Source organism: Hyaena hyaena, unplaced genomic scaffold, assembly GCF_003009895.1.
Source record: "Hyaena hyaena isolate Hyena2069 unplaced genomic scaffold, ASM300989v1 scaffold_362, whole genome shotgun sequence".
In the NCBI taxonomy this organism is placed as follows: Eukaryota; Metazoa; Chordata; class Mammalia; order Carnivora; family Hyaenidae; genus Hyaena; species Hyaena hyaena.
In genome coordinates this window covers 393170-415085 of record NW_024080998.1, presented here as the reverse complement: position 1 = coordinate 415085, position 21916 = coordinate 393170, and the positions used below count along the sequence as shown (strand labels likewise).

At 38.0% G+C, this 21916-nt stretch overlaps 1 protein-coding gene across 4 annotated transcripts in view; it reads right to left on the bottom strand.

Moving 5' to 3' along the window:
• The window catches only part of SPAST (spastin), a 57717-nt gene extending 37830 nt beyond the window's left edge, over positions 1 to 19887 (bottom strand). For 2 of the 4 annotated variants that reach the window (XM_039250301.1, XM_039250303.1), the window contains exons 1-3: positions 19258 to 19887; positions 2820 to 2906; positions 574 to 657 (exon numbers count right to left, since the gene is read on the bottom strand). In XM_039250301.1, coding sequence (XP_039106232.1) covers positions 574 to 657; positions 2820 to 2906; positions 19258 to 19672 — 586 coding nt within the window. In that variant the 5' untranslated portion in view covers positions 19673 to 19887. The remainder of the gene's footprint in view (positions 1 to 573; positions 658 to 2819; positions 2907 to 19257) is intronic. The other 2 variants (XM_039250302.1, XM_039250304.1) reach the window with 1 other exon arrangement.
• Positions 19888 to 21916: the final 2029 nt, after the last annotated feature.

The window sequence follows — 21916 nt, the reverse complement described above, 5'->3', positions numbered from 1 at the left end:
CGAAATAAAGTGTCGAGAATTTGTTTCAACATAATATGAAGGGGGGGAAGTGAGTAGCGTGTGTGTGTGTTTGTCGTGTGTGTGTGTGTGTGTGTGTGTGTGTATACTAGAGTTGGCAAACTTTTTCTGTAAAAAGCCAGAGAGTAAATATTAAAATATTTTAAAAAGCTATATATCAAAAGCCTTTGAGAGCTTTATGATCTCTGTATCAACTACTCCACTGTCACTGTAGCATCAGAGCATCCAGACAGTCTCTACAGGAATGAGTAGCTATGTGCCATCTTATAAAAATAGGCAGTGAACTGGGTTTAGCCCATGGGCTGTAATTTGCCAGCCTTTGAATATAGATACATCAAGACTGACTAGGAGTTGATAACTATTAGAGCTGAATGATGGATAATTAATTCATTATACTCTGTTATTTTGTATATGTCAGAAATTTTCTTTAAGTTAGGAAAAAAGCCTAGAACACATTTTTAAGATCTTTGATCTATCTCCATCTAATATTAAAGTTTCACTGAACACACATTTCAAATACATCTCATTCTAGTTATACAATTCATTAACTGATACCTAGAAGTTGTAAACGGTCCTTGGCCATAACCAAATTAGTCATCATTTTAGCTTGAAGGCGTCTAGCTCTTTCACACTGTTCACCTGAAAGAACAAAGAGGAAAAAAATGAAAGCATCTACATTTCCCTGCTAATATTACTTCAAGATAAAATATTATTGGGGCACCCTGGTGTCTCAGCTGGTTAAGTGTCTGACTCTTGGTTTCAGCTCAAATCATGATCTCACAGTTCGTGGGTTCAAGCCCCACATCAGGCTCTAACTGCGGAGCCTGCTTGGGATTCTCTCACTCCCTCTCTCTGTACCTCCCTTTCACTGTGTGTGTCTCTCTCTCTCAAAATAAATAAACTTAACAAAAAAGAAAGGAAGATAAAATATTATCCCAACTAATCTCATGGGGAGTCAGGCTTTATAGTGAAAACAGTATCTTTAAAAATTCAGTTTCATTCCTTTTGATGCTTTCAGATCTACTGTTGTATTTCATGGATTTCATGTGTTAATTCATGGATTTTGAGGCATATCTTTCTCCCTACATTTAAAAATCTTTGAAATTGAGATGGGTTTTACAACCAGTAGCAACTTACTCAAGCTATCGGCCGGGCTGCAGACATACCACAGTTTTTCACTGCCTGTGCATGAACAAAGTTGGTCATTGATATTAATATTGCTGTTATAGCTTTGTCTAAATAGGATGAAGACAGTACATTCAACAAGGTAAAAGTCAAATTCAAAGTGATGATGAGAAAAGAATGTGTCATATTTTAACTGACACATTTTCTTAGTGATACAATCAAAGGCATTTTCGATTCAGTGAAGTACTAATTTTATTTTTTTTAATTTTTTTTACCTTTTTTTTTTTTTTGAGAGACAGAGACAGTGCATGAGCAGGGAAAGGGCAGAGAGAGAGAGGGAGTCACAGAATCTGAAGGAAGTTCCAGGCTCTGAGCTGTCAGCACAGAGCCCTACGCAGGGCTCGAACCCACAACAGTGAGATCATGACCTGAACCGAAGTCGGACGATCAACTGACTGAGCCACCCAGGCGTCCCAGTACTAATTTTCTTATAATTCATTTTCTTCTAGCTCTTCTTCTGCACAACTGACAAAATGACATACATTCTGTACATAATTCATAAAGTCATGCTCATAAATTGGTGAAAAGTCTCAAAGGCCTAACCTTCCATATTTACTTGTTCTATTCTGCTCTCTTTTCTGCAGGACACCAGAGAAGTAGTCAAAGTAAGTAGTAGCTAGAGAAGCAGTCAAAATAAAAAGGGCAGAGAAAAAAACCTGGCAGATATCAGACATGTTGTAATTATTGGGGGTGAGCTGATATAAGGAGTAGATATCAGCCAACTAGATAACAAACATCCACTGGGTGGACTGATGCATAAGACTAAGGTTCTCAGAATATTTAATTTTTCCTTCTGAATTTATTTTAGCTATGATAACTAAAGTATTTTACTTACTTAATAGTGATGCCCACATACTACACAATATTCACAGTATAGTATTTTAGAATTCAGGCTCGAAGTCAGATTGCTTGGGTTCAAATCTTGACTCTACCTACCACTTGCTAGCTATGAGACCTTAGGCAAGTTACCAAACTTCTTTGTACTGAAGGTTATTTACGTAAAAAGTAAGGATAATAGCAGCAGCCTCAGAGTGTGCGGTTGTGGTGAAAATTAAGAGGTAACACATATGAAGCACATACAATGATGCTTGGGCACATAGCACATGTGCAATAAATGCTTCCTACATATTTAAAGAAAATATCGGACTCTAATTTTTATTTTAGGTGATAGGAAAGATGAAAAATAACTGCTTTAGTTTTAAAATGTCAAGTGTGAATCAAAGTAAGACATTTACAGCTCATATTCTAACATGCAGTCAAGCATTACCCACAAACACAAAAGGGAGTCTGATTAACTGCTCCTTCCCTGCCTTGACAATGAGGGAAGGACCAGTTTCAAAACAGAGCTAAAAATGAGGCTAAAACATCTCCAACAGTGAGTCCAAAGAGGACATAAGTAATATGCTGGTTTTTGTCTGACTGCTATAGGCAATGGAGTTTGATCATAATCAAGTTTGAACATAGGTAATAAAGCATTAACTATAAGTCTACACACATCAATAATAACACTTAAAAATCTGTCAAATAATTTTAGTAAGTTAGCTGGATCTGAAATAAGGGCAATCATGGGAATATAATTTGGTATGGCTACCAAACAAATGTAAATAAAATCTTACCTTGTCCTGTAACTATAACAGCTATTCCTTTTTCCAGTTCTTCAATACCTTTCTTATACCATTCCACAGCTTGCTCCTTTTGTCCTGCTTTAAAACAGAAATAGTTATTTGTATATATAATAGACATTATATACAAGAATATATTAACATTTCCCAAATCATGCTGTTATTAGGTGATATATGAAAAAGATAACTGTGATCAAATAAGTCTGAGAAATATTACTATATGACTTCTTAGTATCTTTAGCATCTTAATGTGTATAGATTTCCAAAAGGAGAGATACAGACTTCAAAGTTGCTCAAAATTTTAGGGTTGTAAGCCTTGTATTTGTTTATCATCTCACAGTACTGATGCTTATAACCACTGAAATGCTGTACTATGGAAAGAAATTTTAATTAGGTATAATTTATTTTAAATAAATGATATTTAAAATACATACAGTTACAAATATAAATGTGATTTCAACAATGGGGGGAAAACCCCACGGTTTAACCAACCCAAGTGTACTCAAATCAGATGTAATTTGTTCATTCTTGGGTGCCTCCTTTTTGAATTAGTTTTTATTTTAAAAATGAATGTATCATGAGAACTGATATATGAAATTACAAGTGTGGCATTTAGTAAATGTTTATTTTCGTTGGAACAAATGACTGATTTACAACATTTAATTCCTGATCCAAGTTAAGCTTAAAAAGGACCTAAAAATTCAGCATAATCAAAATGTGTGTAGAATATTTTCATCAAGTATATGTATGTAAAGTAATAACAATTATATGCAAATCTCATTATTTTTAAAAATTAATTTCTTAGTCTTTAGAATCTGCAAAGGGGCGCAGAGATACAGTAAAGATGGAAATTATTTATCAGAACCGGGTTTTCCTTTTTTTCCCAACTTATGTCCCCATTTAATCAAACAACAATTCCCATGTCATTCCTTAATATTATCTGATATTTCAAAGCCAGTAAAATATCATGACTCACTTAATTAACAAATATGAAGTCTTACTGTAAGTACTACACACAACTAAGTAATGCTGTCCCCTTATGAATGTGTACTACCTACTCCTTCCATCATCCCCCAAATGAATCACTAACTAGATTCAGCCCCTGGGATGGGGTAATTTCTTACTAATTATAGTGCCGCTAGTATTTCACAGTTTCCAGGCCAGAATAAATGTTCAATAAATACTTGATAATGACACATGAAGAAATTATTAAGCATTTGTTATAAGGGCTATTGGGTGGTTCAGTCGGTTAAGCATCCAACTCTTGGTTTAGATTAAGGTCATAATCTCATGGTTCATAATTTTGAGCCCCACAACTGGGCTCCGTGCTGACAGTGTGGATCCTGTTTGGAATTCTCTCTTTCTCCCTCTCTCTGTGCCTCTCCCCACTCACTCTTTCTCAAAATAAATAAACTTAAGAAAACAATTTCTTATATATCAATTCAAACTATTAGGATGCTTACCCTCCTATTTTTTTAAATAAAAAACCTATTTACATGTACTTTTGGTTTTTTAATTTGAAAAAAGGGAGGAAAATTATAGAAAGTAGTAAAATAGCATTTGCATTCTGAGTAGTGGGAATAACAATGTCACATTTGCTTAAACATTTTTTCAAAGTACAATAACAGATACACAAGAAGTTCCTTTTTTGTTCCTCTGACCATTCCCATGCTCCTTTCCTTTCTAGAAACCACTTTAATATATTCAGTATCTTTCTAGTACATGTTTTTCTATTGTTCCTATTTTATTTGTACTGTTTTAAAATTTTACATTGCCTTTGAGTTCTATGCTGCCATACAGAGATCTACTTCATTCATTTTGACTTCTATATAGTATCCTTTTAAAAAAAATTTTAATGCTTATTGATTCTTGAGAGAGAGAGAGAGAGAGAGAGAGCATGAGTGGGGGAGAAGCAGTGAGAGGGGGGACACAGAATCCAAAGGAGGTTCCAGGCTCTAAGCTGTTAACACAGAATCCAACAGGGAACTCAAACTCAAAAGCAGTGAGATCATGACCTGAGCCGAAGTCAGACACTCAACCAACTGAGCCACCCAGGTGCCCCTCTATATAGTATGCTTTATCATCCTATAATTTGTTCAACTATTTTTCTGTTAAAATATACCCAGGTTATTTCCAGTGTCTCAGTATTTCAAATAATGCTATAATAAACATGCTTGTACCTGTCCTCTTATGTATATGTGCCAATTTCTCCAGGGTAAGTTTAAGGGGTAGAATTAATGAGTCATAGTTCATTTCCATCCACCAGAAATCAATAAACTACTTTTTGAGAGTCTTGCACCAATTTCCTCCTAATAGCAGTATGTGACACTTATCACTGGCAACATCCAAATAAATGTTTTATGGAAACTGAGTACACTGCTATGTGCAAATGAAATGACTGATTACAGATGAATTCACATGTTCAATAATTACTCAATTACCTAACATTTTTTGTAAGAGGTAGTTGATTTGCTATATTAATTGAATTTCATAAGTCAGTATGATAGTAAAAAATGCATAAATAATAATTATAAGACTTTAAGTACAAGACTGCTGGAGAAAGGATATATATATAGGTCAGTAGAACAGAGGAAACATCCAGAAATAGACCCGTACACATAATGCTGATTGACTTTGACAAAGATGACAAGGTAAGTCAATGAAGAAAGAACAGTCTATTCAAAAAATGATGCTAGAATAACAGCCCTCCATATAAAAAAGAAACCTTCATACAACATAGAAAAAATTAACTTAAAATGGATCACAGACCTAAATGTAAAACCTAAAACTGTATCACTGATAGAAGAAAACAGACAAAATTTTTTGTGATCTTGGCTTAGGCAGAGATGTAGAACAAAAAAAATCACAAACCTTAAGAAAAAAAAAAAAGAAAAACTAGATTTCATTAAACATAAAAGCTGGGGCACCAGGGTGGCTCAGTCAGTTAAGTGTCCAACTCTTTACCTCAGCTCAGGTTTTGATCTCACGGTTGTGAGTTCAAGTCCAGTGCTGGGCTCTGTGCAGAGCATGAAGCCTACTTTAAAAAAAAATAAATAAATAAAAGCTCCTGCTCCTCAAAAGACAGAGTTAGATAATGAAAACACAAGCCACAGATTGAATGGGAGAAAATATCTCCAAAATGGGAGAAAATATCTCCAAAACAACATGTCTAAAAATAAAGGACATGTAACCAGAATATATAAAGACCTCTTAAAATACGTTAAAAAATAACTCATTAAAATATAATTGGCAAAAAACTGAATAATGTATACTTTATCAAAGACAGACATAACTTGTAAATAAGCACAAGAAAAGATGTTCAACATTATTAGCTGTCAGGGAACTACAAATTAAAATCACAAGATCCTACTAAGTACCTAATTTAGAATGGAAAAAAATTCCAAGACATCAACTATATCCCCTCCCTCAATTTTTTTTATTTTTTTATTTATTTAAAAAATTTTTTTTAATGTTTTATTTATTTCTAGGAGAGAGAGAGAGACAGTGTGAGCAGGGGAGGGTCAGAGAGAGAGGGAGTCACAGACTCTGAAACAGGCTCCAGGCTCTGAGCTGGCAGTCAGCACAGAGCCCGACGCGGGGCTCGAACCCACAAACCGCGAGATCATGACCTAAGCGAAAGTCGGACGCTTAACCGACTAAGCCACCCAGGCGCCCCCCTCAATTTTTTTTTAAAGCAGTTAAAATTACAATACAAAATTCAAATAGACCTCACATATACTTGCAAATGTGAATACAAAGTACAGCCACTTTGGGACAAAGTCTGGTAGCTTCTTATGATATTTACATATATATGTTTACCATATGACCCAGAAATCCTTTTTTTGTATTTACCTAAAGAAATGAAAACATTAAAGACCAGTACATGAATGTTTATAACAGCTTTATCCATAAGAGCTAAAAACTGGAAATAATCCAGATGTCCACCATTTAGTGAATGGATTATGTGATACATCCATATGTAGAATATTACTCAGCAATAAAAAGGAACAAACTACTGACTGATAAATGTAGGGACATGGATGAATCTCAAAAACAGGTAAATGAAAGAAGCCAGGTACAGAAGGTTACACACTCTATGAATCCATTTAAATGGCACTCAGTGACAAACTGAGGGCTGATGGGGGTGGGGGGCAGGGGAAGGGGGGTGATGGGCATGGAGGAGGGTACTTGTAGGGATGAGCACTGGGTGTTATATGGAAACCAACTTGACAATAATTATTTTAAAAAAGAAATAAATAAAACATTAAAAAATAAATAAACGGCACTAAGTGAAGACAAAACTTATAGGGACAGATCCGATCAGTGACTGCCAGGGGCTAAGGGAAAGGCAAGGTGACTGACTACAAAAGGGCACAAAGTAGCTTTTGGAATGATAAAACATTTAGTACATGTTGTTATGGTTACCCAACTCTTAGTCAAAACTCATTTAACTACACATTCCTAAAAGGGTTAAAATTTTACTGCATGTAAATTATACCTCAATAAATCTGACTCTTAAAAAAGTGCAAAACTGGGGCGCCTGGGTGGCTTAGTCGGTTAAGCGTCCGACTTTCGCTTAGGTCATGATCTCACAGTTCGTGGGTTCGAGCCCCGCATCAGGCTCTGTGCTGACAGCCAGCTCAGAGCCTGGAGCCTGTTTCAGTCTGTGACTCCCTCTCTCTCTGACCCTCCCCTGCTCACACTGTCTCTCTCTCTCTCTCCTAGAAATAAAAAAATTAAAAAAAAAAAAATTAAAAAAAAGTGCAAAACTCTCAATATTTATGTAGAAGTATATTTGTTGTGGCTTGGAATGTAACACCTGAACTACCATTCTCATTACAAGAATAAGATTAGATTAAAATACAAAAATTAGAAAAAATTTGTAAAACATCTGTTAGAAGGTATCAAAGAGTTTTCAAAACAGTGAAAATTACTAAAATTTGGAAAGGCACCATTTCATATTCATTAGTTTGGCTATTTTAAAAAATTACCAACATATAGAAAGGAAAAAAGCCAACAATAGGTGGGCCTGGCATTTGGGGCACTTTTCTACTTGAAGGAACTGCCAATTCTGAAAGCAACAGTGGCCAAGAAACTAAGCAGAGCTTTCAGCAGACTCATAGAACTAAACTGACAAAATGTGAATTCCAGGGCATGTCCAGGAAAAATAGTGGCAAAGCTTCCAAGATTTTGGTTGGGAGCCTGCATTATTAAAGAGAACTAGACCAGCCTGCACAATGGTTGGAAACCATACTTAAATCACGTCACTACTTTGAGGTAAGGGAAACTACAGCCTCTACTGCCTACTGATCACCCTTTTGACTAAACTGTGGCAGAAAAACCAAAGCTTCCGATGGTCTGTAGCACTGCACAAAAGGCCCACAAAACAGTTCTTAGTTTCTCTTACACATTTCTCTTATAAACAACTTAGATTCACTGTTGTAGTTGAAATTACTAGCTAATAATTTTAACTACAAGCAAACTACATAATCTATGGAAGTGACCCAAAGGTCAAATATTGTCAGCTACCTGTTTTAGTACATAAAACTTTACTGGATCACACCTACTGTATGAGAATTTTAAGTAGCTATGACAGCTTAAAATATTTACTATTAATTAAATTCAACAAAAAAATATTATCAAACCCACAGTCTGACAAAGGACTTCAATGGACATTTTCAAAGAAGATATAGAAATGGCCAATAAACAAATGAAAAAATGCTCAATATCATAAATCATTAGGAAAATGTAAATCAAAACCATGATGAGGCATTGCTTCACATCCATTAGGAAGACCATTATTTTTAAAACCCTGAAACTAACTAATGTGGATAAATTGGAAACCCTTGCACACCGGTAGTAGCAACATACAAATGGTACAACTGACGTGGAAAAGTCCCTCAAAAAATTAAACACAGAATTACCATATGATCCAGCAATTCTACTCCTATGTGGATACTTAAAAATACTGAAACCAGGGAAGCAGATAGTTATCTGTATATCAATGTCCATAGCGGCATTATTCACAATAGATGGAAACAACCCAAATGTCTATCAACAAATGATTAAACAAAATGTGGTATATGTACATATACATATTATATACATATATATATATATATGAGAGAACATTATGCAGCCTTTAAAAGGAATGAAATCTGGGACACCTGGGTGTCTCAGTCGGTTAAGTGTCCAACTCTTGATTTCAGTTCAGGTCATGATCTCTTGGTTCATGGGTTTAAGCCTCACTTCTGGCTCCACACTGGCAATGGGGAGCCTGCTTGGGATTCTTTCTCTCTCTCTGTCTCTCTCTCTATGTCCCTGCCCTGCTTGCTCTCTCTAAAATAAATAAATAAATTTTTAAAAAGGAATGAAATGTGATACATACTACAACATGGCTGATGAACCCTGAAAACATTATGTTAAGTAAGCCAGACACACACACAAAAAAAAAATACTCTCTGATTCCACTTACATAACTGAAATAGGCAAATTCATACAGGCAGAAAGTAGAACAGAAATTACCAAAGACTGAGGGTAGGGGAGAATGGAGTAGGGGAAATAGGTGGAGAGTTATAATTTAATAGTTTCTGTTTAGAATGATACAAAGTTCTAGAAATGGATAGTGGTGATGGTTGCACAACACTGGTAATGTATTTCATGCCACAGAACTGTACACTTAAAATGATTAAAACAGTAAATTTTATGTTATCTATGCTTTACCACAATAAAAAAATTGCTGGGGCACTTGAGTGCAAGTTGGTTAAGCGTCTAACTCTTGATTTCAGCTCAGGTCATGATCTCATGGTTCATCAGATTGAGTCCAGCATTAGCACAGAGCCTGCTTGGAATTCTCTCACCCTCTCTCTGCCTCTCCCCCACCCTGCGTGTTCATGTGCGCATTCTCTCTCTCAAAAATAAATAAACTAAAAAATTTACTAAATGGCCTATTATAAGTAATCTGCTCATCGTTGGTATACTGCAATGAAAATGAACAAAACTAAAACTAATGCCAAGTGCAACATCACAGACTTAATTGACAAGCATTTACTGAGCAAAAGAAGTCATATCCAAAAAGAACTCCTACTGTATGATTTCACTGTAAAGCTAAAGATGAGGAAAACTGATCTATCGTGTTAGAGTTAGGATTTGTAGATACCTTTACAAAAGATGGGGAAAAGTAGCAAGTGGAAGATGGAAAAAAGCATCACAAAGGCAGGGGTTTGAAGTCATATTCTATTTCTTAACCTGGTAGATTTTCAGACTGCTATATTCACTTTGAAATTCATTAAGCAATACAATAGCTATGCACTTTAGATATAAGTTAATCAAAGTTTACTTAACAACTAAAAAGACAGGAGAAGATCAAACACATTGAAATGCAAAGAGAGTTCCAATACATTAAAAGGGTACAGATCAGTTTATTGTAACATTTTTTCCTCTAATGAATCCTCACATGTATATAAGTAAACAAAATCTGATAACTTATTAGTAATCATTCTCAAGGGTAAGATGACAGAGAATTTTCACTCCCTATATGTATTATTTTAATTTTTGAGTATGTGATGGGGCACCCGGGTGGCTCAGTCGCTTAAGCATCTGAGTTCGGCTCAGGTCATGATCTCATGGTTCATGATTTCTAGCTCCGCATCAGGCTCTGTGCTGACAGCTCAGAGCCTGCTTTGCATTCTGGGTCTGCCTCTTCCCTACTCACCCTGTCTCTCTCTCTCTGTCTCAAAAATAAACATTAAAGATTTTTTTTAAAGAAAAAAATAATTTTTGAGTATGTGCTACTGTATAAGCAACAGAAATACTAACATCTGTCTTTAAATAGAGTTAAGTCTAGGGGTGCCTGAGTGGCTCAATCAATTAAAAGGCTGACTCCTGATTGCAGCTTAGGTCATGATCTCACGTCTTGTGAGATCGAGCCCCTCGCTGGGCTCTGCACTAATGGCATGGAGCCTGCTTGGGATTCTCTCTCTTCTCTCTACCCCTTCCTGACTTGTGCTCACTCTCTCTCAAAATAAACAATCTTTTAATTTATAAATAAATTAAATAAACAATAAAATAAATTTTTAATTTAAAAAATACAAATAAATACATAGAGGTAAATATACTAGACTAAATTATGAATTATCTACTTCATCTTTTCATTCATATAGTGATAGTACCCACTTTGCCACAAAAAGAGTCAAAACAGAAGTAGTTTGGGGTGGTGAGAGGATATGTGTTTGTAGTAAGTTAGAAGATGGGGACACAAGTCCTCACTCATCATTTTAAAAAATTTTTTTCTTAATGTTTGCTTACTTTTGAGAGAGAGAGAGACAGAGTATGAGTGGGGGAGGAGTAGAGACAGAGGAAGACACTGAATCCGAAGCAGGCTCCAGGCTGTCAGCACAGAGCCTGCTGCAGGGCTTGGACTCATAAGCCGTGAGATCATGACCTGAGCCAAAGTTGGACGCTTAACCAACTGAACCACTCAGGTACCCCATTGCTCATCATTTAATAGCTATATGACTTTGGGAAAGTCAGTTAATCTCTCTGAGCTTTAGTCCCCTGACCCAAAAGCAAGATTACATTTCTCTTACCTAACTGAGTTATGTCAAAACTCAAATGAAATAGGGCATGTGACAGACAATATTTTAAATAATAAAGAATTATGTAAACATTACTTTTACTATCTTTATTGTACTCAGTACATTTGTTGGTTGACTAATTTAAATCCTTCTACTCCTGAACTGCATGCACAGTTGTACCTTCATGATTTTTCCTCATGTAATTTATATAAAGCCACTGCTTTAACTTATTTAGTCCTTAGTATACGCCTACAAAAGCTTCCCGGGAACAAATATATTCATTTTCCTACACATTTTCTGCTAGCAACTTGCAAGTGTCACAATGAACAGAGTAACAAGTATCTTTAAAAATCCTACAATAGACTTTATTGTGTGCTAAACACTAAGAAACCACAGGGACCATGAAACATCAGAAAATAGCTCCCAGATTAATTCTCTCATAGGTCACTATCACTGAAGGGACACTTAATTTTTTTAAAATTTTTAAATGTGTGTTCATTTTTTGAGACACACACACACACACAGAATTTGAATTGGTGTCCAGGCTCTGAGCTGTCAGCACAGAGCCCGATGTGGGGCTCAAATTCATGAATCTCAAGATTCATGACCTGAGCCAAAGTCGGACACTCAACCAACTGAGCCACCCAAGTGCCCCTGAAAGGACACTCTACTGTGTTTTAATTCAGCAAAAAAGTCACATTTGCATTCACTTTCTAACTTCAAGGTTTATTACTAAAGTAAAAACTTATTTTCCAGGGCACCTGGATGGCTCAGTAGGTTGAGTGTCCAACTTCGGCTCAGGTCATGATCTCATGGTCTGTGGGTTCGAGCCCCGCATTGGACTGTGTGTTGACAACTCAGAGCCTGGAGCCTGCTTCAGATTTTGTGTGTTTTTCTCTCTCTCTCTCTCTCTCTCTCTGTCCCTCCCCGACTCATGCTCTGTCTCTCTCTCAAAAATAAACATTAAAACAATTTTTTAAACTTATTTTCCCATTTAATTGTGAAAGTTTTGAATCCCAAATAAAGAAATCATTTCTGTTTTGGATATTCTCTTTAAACCTTAAGAATGTCAAATAATTTATCTTCTTTAAAGTCTTTTGTATTTACTGTGGGTAGTGGATAAATTTAATTTTCCTTGGTGCATTTTCTCTATTTTCAAAATTCTCTACAGAGAGCCTGCATTACATTCATATATGAGTACAAAAAGATTAGGGCACCAGGGTGGCTCAGTGTGTTAAGTGTCTGACTCTTGACTTCAGATCAGGTCATGATCTCATGGTTCATAGTTTGAGCCCTGCTTGGGCTCTACACTATCATTGTGGAGCCTGTTTGCCTGCTTGGGATTCTTTCTCCCTCTCTCTCTGCTCCTCGTCTGCTCACATGCACGTGTACATGCTCATTCTCTCTCTCTCTCTCTCTCTCTCTCTCAAAATGAATAAACTTTAACAAAATTTTTTTAAAAAGAGTACAAAAAGATTAATTTTATCTCTTTTATAATAAGAAGCTAAGATACTAAATGAGCTTAGGGGGAGACTTCCAACTGTTGGTTTTTGTTTTGTTTTTTTTTCTGAACTAAGGGTCGCAAAAAGATTTTTATATCGCTCATTAGATAATTCTCTTTCTTTCCCAAATGCAATTTACACTGCAGCTGTATCCTAAAAATGGTAATAGAAACTAGGTATGAAGGTTTAAAACAATGTTCTAACATAATCTCCAGGAGCTATAATTTAAAAGGATTGCTGAATTAACAACAGTAGTCCCATTTTCTGAGGACCTAATAGGTACAGGCACTAAGTATCTTATAAACATTGTCTCAGTATAGTAAGTAACTTGCCCAAGATCTTAAATAGTCAGGATTCAAATGCCATTTTGGATAATAGGCACTGCAATTAAAAAAGGATAAAATTAGACCCTCAAAGCTTAAGAAAGAGAAAAGCAGTCCCTAACACCCAGGAGCTGGCCTAGTCTATCAGTATCAGGTAGGGCCTGGTATAACTAAGAGCTGACCTGGCATTACAGGTAGGCCAGGTGTTCTGTTGAACATAAACAATTTCATAGAACACCAGCATCAGATAAGGCTACTCTATGATAGTGATGGATGAAGACAAAAACAACACCCAGACAAAACATGAACACTGTCCAAGCCGAGAAATGCCAAAACATCTCCCTTTTCAGCCTAATGAATGCTTCTCAACCAGTTACACCTTTAGGCTTATTCTATTCTTCCCACTTTCCAAATCACATTTAAGATACTTAATCACAGAATATCTCCACTTCTTATAGCATCCAATCCACAGTAAAACTCTCCTTCCTTAAATCCTCCTCAAAATCACCCAACACAAGCCCAAATCCTAGAGTAAACTATTTCCAATACCCTTTTTCTGAGATGCCATGGTTTCCACAGTGCATGTTCTCCCTGTTTCAATGATAAATCGCACCTGTTTAACTACAAGTGTGTGTTCCTAGTGATGGTTGACTGAAAGACATTGACAAAGCCCACTTAAAAAAACAACAATTATTGGGGCATCTGAGTGGCTTAGTCGGTTAAGCATCTGACTTCAGCTCAGGTCATGATCTCATGGTTCGTAGGTTTGAGCCCCTCGTCAGGCTCTGTGCTGACAGAGCCTGGAGCCTGCTTCAGATTCTGTATCTCCATCTCTTTCTGACCCTCCCCTGCTCATACTGTCTCTCTCTCTCTCTCTCTCTCTCTCTCACAAATAAATTTTTAAAAAAATTTAAAAAATGTAAAAAAAACAACAACAGTTACTTCTCTCCCTCTCTATTGTAGCATAAAATATCTGCAGAAGAGCTGGAAAGATACATGAATAAGTTTAGCAGGTCTATGCTCTACCTAGATAACTGTAAAACAGTCTCCAAGATAATCATAGATTTTGCTATTTTTCTTTCTTCATTTACCGGAAAGAACAACTGCTGACATGTGAGTGTGCTCAAAGTTTTACTCTATAAGATACCTAGTGTGAGCAGTTAATCCACAGAGAGAAAAAATAGGCTACGTTAGCACATTAATAATTTCACGGGTATTATATAGGTCAAGGAGTACTTAAGTCAAATAAGAGGAAAACCAGTAGAAAAATAGAGAATCTGCTAGAAGTCAAAAGGCCAACTACTATTAGGTGTGGCATGGGGAATATAATAGTAGAAAAAAGAGGCAGGAAAGGTTAGGGAAGATCTTTTTTCCATTATTTAATAATTTCAATAATTTAATATCCATTTATTATTCTTTAACTATCATCTAGATGATTTATCTGGATAGCTTCTTAGGAATCTAGTTACCAGGTGAGTTTTATAGGGTTTAACTATATTCTACATTAGGAAAAATATAAACTGCAATAAAAAAGATTTAAAAACAGAGCAAAGGATACGTTTCCTAACAGTGGTTGCCTTTTGGTCTTTTTAGTACAAGTGTCACTAACTATTCTTGAAGATAAATGTGAAATGTTTATTGCATATTTAATAAAAGATAATGTTATTCTTTTGGAAAAGGGTGATGATATGTGAATGTGCATCCATCAGAATAATTATTTCCTTGTTCTAGTCATAGAAACTTTAGAGCAGAATCATTAGGCCCAAGAAAATTGTCTGAAATCAGTCCTTTCAACAAGGTTTTAACAGTAAAAGTATACCAAATCTGACATTTATTTTCTCTATTCTCTATCTTTACCTTCTGAAAATATAGATAGGCAAGTATTTTCTGTGTGTTTTAAACACAAGAATGAATTATATGGAATTACACAATTACATGACAACTTTTCAAAACTCTAATGTTTTAAATATAATCTGACTAGGAATAAACATAAAAAGATTCTATTAGACAATTTCTGTCCTTGATGCCAGGTTCTTCAGCCATACACTATCCTGAGAAACCGACTTTCTTTCATATAACATACTGGGCCCTTACTGTCAAGTTCTATATACTCCAGGTAATCAAACCACACCTAGAAAACCTGCACCACTATATAACCCAGGAGATCTCAGGCTTGTCTACTTGCAGGAGTCATGTCAAACATGTCAGGTCATGTCTGGTTAATCCAAAGACCCACTATAACAACCTCCTCCCTTCCCCCAAGTATTCCAAAGGGTTTAGTACTAGCATTACAAAATAGAGAACCTGCTCAATATAAAGCAGAAAGTATAAAATTCCTAAGTTCACCTCAACTCTGTTCCTGGCTCTACTAATGTGAGTTCACTCTTTAAATTTCAGCTTCTCCATACACATGATTAATGTAAGAGGTTATCAGTTTTCTAAGGATGTTCAACAATTAAAAATACATCCACAAAATTATTTAGCTCTTTGAAAAAATGAGATATAAAATATACATGAAAACAACACACCTTTTATTAATCACATAGCAAATGCTGTCTTATTATCTTACTGGAGAGGGAGTTTTTCTTAAGTAGCATCAAGAATGCAGAGCTATGCAAATGAACTGGTATCTAATAAATACTTGCTTTAATGAATAAAACTCAAATATCCTTGCATTAGGTAAATAAAATTTGCTGTGTTATTCTTCTCTGTTTAACCAGTGTGGCTTCGGGGCGCCTGGGTGGCTCAGTTAGGCATCTGACTTCAGCGCAGGTCATGATCTCACTGTGATTTCAAGCCCCACATCAGGCTCTTGCTGACAGCTCAGAGCCTGGAGCCTGCTTTGGATTCTGTGTCTCCCTCTTTCTCTGCCTCTTGCCCACTCACACTCACACTCTCTCTCTGTCTCTCTCTCTCTCTCAAAAAACAAATAAACATTTAAAAAAATTTTTTAATAAAAAATTAAAAAATAATAAAATAGTGTGGCTTCACACACACTTAGGCCTTTATGAAAATTCAATATCAAAGCTGAATATGCCAAAAGAATAAAATACAAAATAAACAGTCATTATATAAACCACATGTATACACTACTTTATTAAAATAGGATTTAATTTGCCCTTTATTATTTCAAAGCATCAAATGTTTAATCAGCACCACTACAATCTGAAATAGCCCACTTCACCTGCAGGCACAAAGTGGCTTTCGGCATATTTAAGAAGCTAAGTCAAGCTGCTAAGGGAATAGTACTGCATCACATTACTAGCCCTTTGATGGCTTACCAGAGTTAGGAAACCTTTGATGACTGATTTAATGACAATTCATTTCTTGCCTTTTATTTTTTTATTTTTTTAAGTAGGCCTCACGCCCGGCACAGAGCCCAGTGTGGGCTTTAACTCACAACCCCAAGAGCAAGACTTGAACCAACCAGCAGACCCAAAGTGTTTTATTTGTTCATATAAACAGTATTTTGACACACTGGGAAAGAGGGAGAATGAAATTCTCTTATTCTATATTGTCAAAGACAGCTGAGAGATAAATAGGTTTCAAATGTGAATTACTGGATTAAGACTAAGATACAAAAGGTTTCAATATTCTAAAGGTAAAATATGAAACAGAAGAGAACTCCGACAATATAAACTTAGCTTTAATTCATTTTTAAAGGAAAATGAATAATTTAATTTGTTTCAGTTTGAACTAGTTTTGGCATATAACTCCTCTGTTGCAGAACTCAAACTGAAAAGTTACCAAAGCCCATTCCAATGCCTTTTAAAAACTAAAGGAGAAATAAAGCAAAAGAACTTTGAATAGAAATGTTATCGGTAGGGGCGCCTGGGTGGCTTAGTCGGTTAAGCGTCCGACTTTCGCTTAGGTCATGATCTCGCGGTTCGTGGGTTCGAGCCCCGCGTCAGGCTCTGTGCTGACTGCCAGCTCAGAGCCTGGAGCCTGTTTCAGTCTGTGACTCTCTCTCTCTCTGACACCCTCCCCTGCTCGCGATCTCTCTCTCCTAGAAATAAATAAAAATAAAAATAAAAAAAAATAATAAAAAAAAAAGAAATGTTATCGGTAGAATGAGAGTGAAGTATGTGGTCCATGGATTGCTGAAAATATTTATACTTAAAAAATATTTTATGAGGCTTTAAATATAATAGATGTAGGCATACGTGTGACACTCTAAGATAAATCCTAAGTATGAAACACAAAGTCTGAATTCTACTTGTCACTTATCCCTCACACTAAGCTGATTTCTCTTTAAATCTAATAGCCTGAGATCTTTTTTTTTCGTGCCTAGGTTTTCCTTGCCCTCTCCTCTTACCCTATCTCCCAATTCCCATCACTCAGTCAGTGCTAAATAAAATATCCCTGTATTTTCTGGCATTCTCTTCCTAAACACTATAATGAATCTACCTTTAAATATCTTCCTTCTATTCTAAAACATCTTTTGACCGTGATCGGTAAACTTCGGAAGACTCTACTGTAATCGGATACTGCAATAAAACAGTGCTTCTCTAGGAAGGGATGATGGTACTCTATCCTCACCAAGGATCCTTGGATGTTCCTAGGTGGTGGCACAAAATGAAGCAGTTAACAAAAAACTTCCCTCTACAAACGCATGCTATTCTTAGAACTCTCTTATTTTTTATGTAAAGTTTTTTTTAAGTAATCTCTACATCCAAGGGGGGGGGGGGTTGCGGCTCGAACTCAGAACCCTGAGATCAAGAGCTGCAATGTTCCACGGTCTGACCAGCCAGGTGTCCCCTTCCTAGAATTCTCTTAACCTCCACTGTCCTTACAACCCAAAACCATGAATGCCTGCCTTTTTCCTTAAATCCAAAGGAAACAGTTTTCAACAAAACAAATTCTAGAACGGTTTCTGCAGTTGACAATGGTAAGATATTACAGATGAACAGATTGCTCTTTTCCCCTTTCTAATCTACAATGTAAGTGAATACCTAATTGAGGTATGATAGAAAAATGTTCTTTGGTAGTTACAAGAAACAAAATCTCAGCGAACCAGAGGCAGAGATCAAAGGAGGGATTTTCAAAATGTTTTAAGCCATCTTCTAACTTCAGTTCTTCCATAAAAATTTTTTTTTAGCAATTTGCATAGATTTGGATTGCTTTAATCTTTTGAGACTCGGTTTGTTCATCTATAAGATGTTGATACTAACAGTACCTTCAATTTACAGGGTAATTGTGAGGATTAAACAGGTAACACATACACAGCTGATAGTACAGTGCCTGGTGCACAGAGCCACTTAAAAACGTTAAAAAGAAATCTCAAGTATATGGCATTTTTGCTTTTATTGAGAACTATAAACCTTAAAAAAAACCTTATAAACTTTGTTTCAAGTTTTATTATCAATTGATCTACATAAGTTTTCCTGTTCATTTATTTAACACTTCAACTTAGAAACTTAGAGGCAACCTTGTTACACTGATTTAGTAAAATCAAACAGGGCACAAGCTTCATGTAAAATAGCACTTGAAAGAAACGCACTAGGAATTCATGATATCGATAAAATAACTGCCATGAAACTTCCAACAAAATGCCAATTCAGCTATAATCAGATGCAGCTGTTCCTTTCAAAATTAAGTCACCATTTGTTCTTTTTTTCTGACACTACAGTACCTTGCTTTCATGAAAAGCCTCTAACAAGGCACAGCTTCTCCGACACCAAAACCTTTTGGAAACCTGGCTCCGGGGACGCCACACACTGTTTACAGCGCTATAAAAGACCCGTGTGTTCGCTCTAGAACAACTGTCACGAACACGTCCGGCTGTCTCAGGGACTTGGGTCATGCAGAAGTGTCGGGGAGGGCTGGCGTCTGAAACAAAGTCCACGGCGAGGGCGGCGGAAAGGGGAGAGGTTTCGCTGAGCACAGGATGAGGGTCCGACTGCGGGGAAGCCGGCTGTCGGGCGGATCGATCCCGAGGGGGCACGGCCCGCTCCCGCGGCCGAGGGACGCAGGTGTTGCCCTCCCTCGGCGACCTCGCCGCCGCCGCTCCCTCCCCTCAGCCCCGAGTTACCTTTCTCGTCTTCATCGATGCGCAGGGCAACGGAGATGTACTCGAAGGCCTGCTTGTGGAAGGCTCGGACGCGCTCGGCCTCCCCGCCCGGCACTGGCGCCGGGGGCGAGGCCGCGGCCGGCGCCGGCGCGGCCCGGGAGCTCCTCTTGGCAGCCATGAGGGCGCGGGAGAAGCGCTGGCAGAGCCACACGAAGAGGAGCCCCAGGTGGAAGGCGACCAGACGCAGCAGCGCGAAGCCTACGAACAGCGGGTAGGAGAAGTAGTACAGGTTCCGCTTATGCGGCGACTCCGGCGGGGGGGCCGGCCTGGGGGCGGGACGGGCGGCGGTCAGGCAGGGGGGCGGAGGCCTGGGAGGCACCGGGCTGCTGCCGCCTCCGGAGCCTTTCTTCTTCCCTCGTCCACCCGGAGAATTCATTCACAGCTCCCACTGCCGCCGCCGCCATAACCCGCCTCCCGCAGACCGACGGCGACCAAGCGACGGCGGCGGCCACTGGGACGGCGAGGGCCACAGACGCCCGCGCGCCCGCCGGTCCCAGGAGCTCGGCACCTCCACGCGCGGCTCGCCGGCCCCGCCCCTTTCTCCGCGCTCGGCCAAGAGCACAACCCCTTTCCTCCTCCAGCGGTCGGTGGCTCCTGCCCCTCCCTCTCTGTGTCCTCTCAGCCTCCTGGTAGCTCGGAGCGGTGACCGCGCACGCGCACGCACGCCCATGCCTTTTTCCGGCGCGCGCGCGCGCACGCCGCCGTCTTTGTTGCCCGGTGCTCCTTGTGCGCGTGTGCACTTCTCGCCCCTTGGGCCCTTCCCAGCGGGACTACAGTTCCCAAGGTACAGTTCGGCTACGTTGCCTTCAGGGACCAGTCGCTCTACTGACAGCGCTGTCCCCCGCAGCTCCTTAGCGGGGAACCTTGGTCTTCAACTCTCGGTGGGTACAGCTTCTGCGGCTTGGGGTCGCTCTGCTAGTTTGCAAGGCTCCTATCTTGCATTGTCATCGTTTTCTTATATTTCTTTCAGCATTTTCTGCAGGTCTGACGCCGGGGATGGTTCACCTGTGTTGCATTTCAAAAGTAATGGGTACCGTGAAAACAATGTCAATGTCCATCTATAGGAAAATGGTCAAATGCATTTTGGAATACCCATATATAATTCTGTAGACCGTTTAAAAAAGAATGAGGCGGGCCGACATATACTGATAAAGGAAGTTGTCCATAAGGTATTAAGTGAAAATGGAAAATTACCGACCAGTGTGATATGATCCTACTTTGCATTAAAAAGAAAAAAAAGGTAATGGGTACCAATCTGAGAATTATTATATGAGAGGGAAGCAATTGTAGAGACGTATAAACTCAAGGTCACCGAAAACAAAAATGTTTGCTCGACGGAATGAAGTGAACGATTCTGAAGGTTTAATTAGTATGTGTTTAGATGTATATTTTGAAGAATGAATTAGTTTGAATAGGGACAGTCCTAGGTTTTGCACAGGAATCATCCCACAGTTTACTGAGGAATCCAGACTGGGTTTTTTTTTTTTTTTTTTTTTTTTTTAATCTACTGGATGTCCCTTCCTTTGAGGAACTGTCTACCCATTTCTGCTGCCTGTATTCCAATGAGCTGCAAGCACTGAACCCAGTCTCCCAGATCACAGAAGTGGAAACATGAGGTTAGTATACTCTCCTAGAAACCAGAATCTGGATGGACACACTGGGAAAAAAGGTAGTAGGGATTGAGTGCTGTAAAGAGCTAATCTATCAGTTCATCTCTTTGAGATCCCAGAGCTGCCAAGTTCCTGGATTAGTCACTTGATAGTGTAACCTATCCAATAAACTATTCAGTCTATCGCTCTTTCTCTGTTTCTTCCTCTCCCTTTCTCCATCTATCTTTCTTTTTTTCTCTCTCCTTTTCTTTTTACTTGGGTTAGCCATAGTTGTTTCTTGTTGCCTAAAATTAAGGAATCCTAACTGATAAGGTCCCCACCCATTGTTGACAGAGTGAGGTTTATAAATGCTTCATGCCAGCTTCCAAGAATCTCCATATTCTGACCACAGTTTTGTCTAATTTTCTCCCACCTACTTCCCTATAAACATAGGTTATTGCAAAATTGACTTACCCCGTTTCTCTCCAACTGCTCCCCACCCCTTTTCCTGCCTCTGTGCTTCTGCCAATTCCTCATTCTGAAATATTTTCTCTTTCACATCTGGTTAATTTCAATTCCTGACTTTTCTCTTTTGAACCCCATAGTACTCTTGTTGTTATGTGAAGTCCATTATATTTATACATGTATCGTGTAAACAAGATGTATATAACTTATATGTACAAAGAAAAATAATAAAACAAACAGCATCTAGTTTAAGAAAAACTACTGTGACCAGTTCCTTGAAGCACTTTGTGAGCCCCTCCCTAATCTCAATCTCATTCCCCCCCCTCAAGGAAGCCACTGTCCTGAATTTTGTATTCACTGTTCCTTTGCCTTTCATTTTAGTTTTGCAATGTCTGTATGTATTTCTAAACAATGTATTGTATAGTTTTGCCTGGTTTTCATCTTATACAAATGCAAACATACCACATGTATTCTTAATTAGCTATTTTCTGCTCAATAGTTAAGTATATGTGATAACTCCTTGCTGATTTGTATAAGTATAGTACATTTATTTTCACTGCTATGTG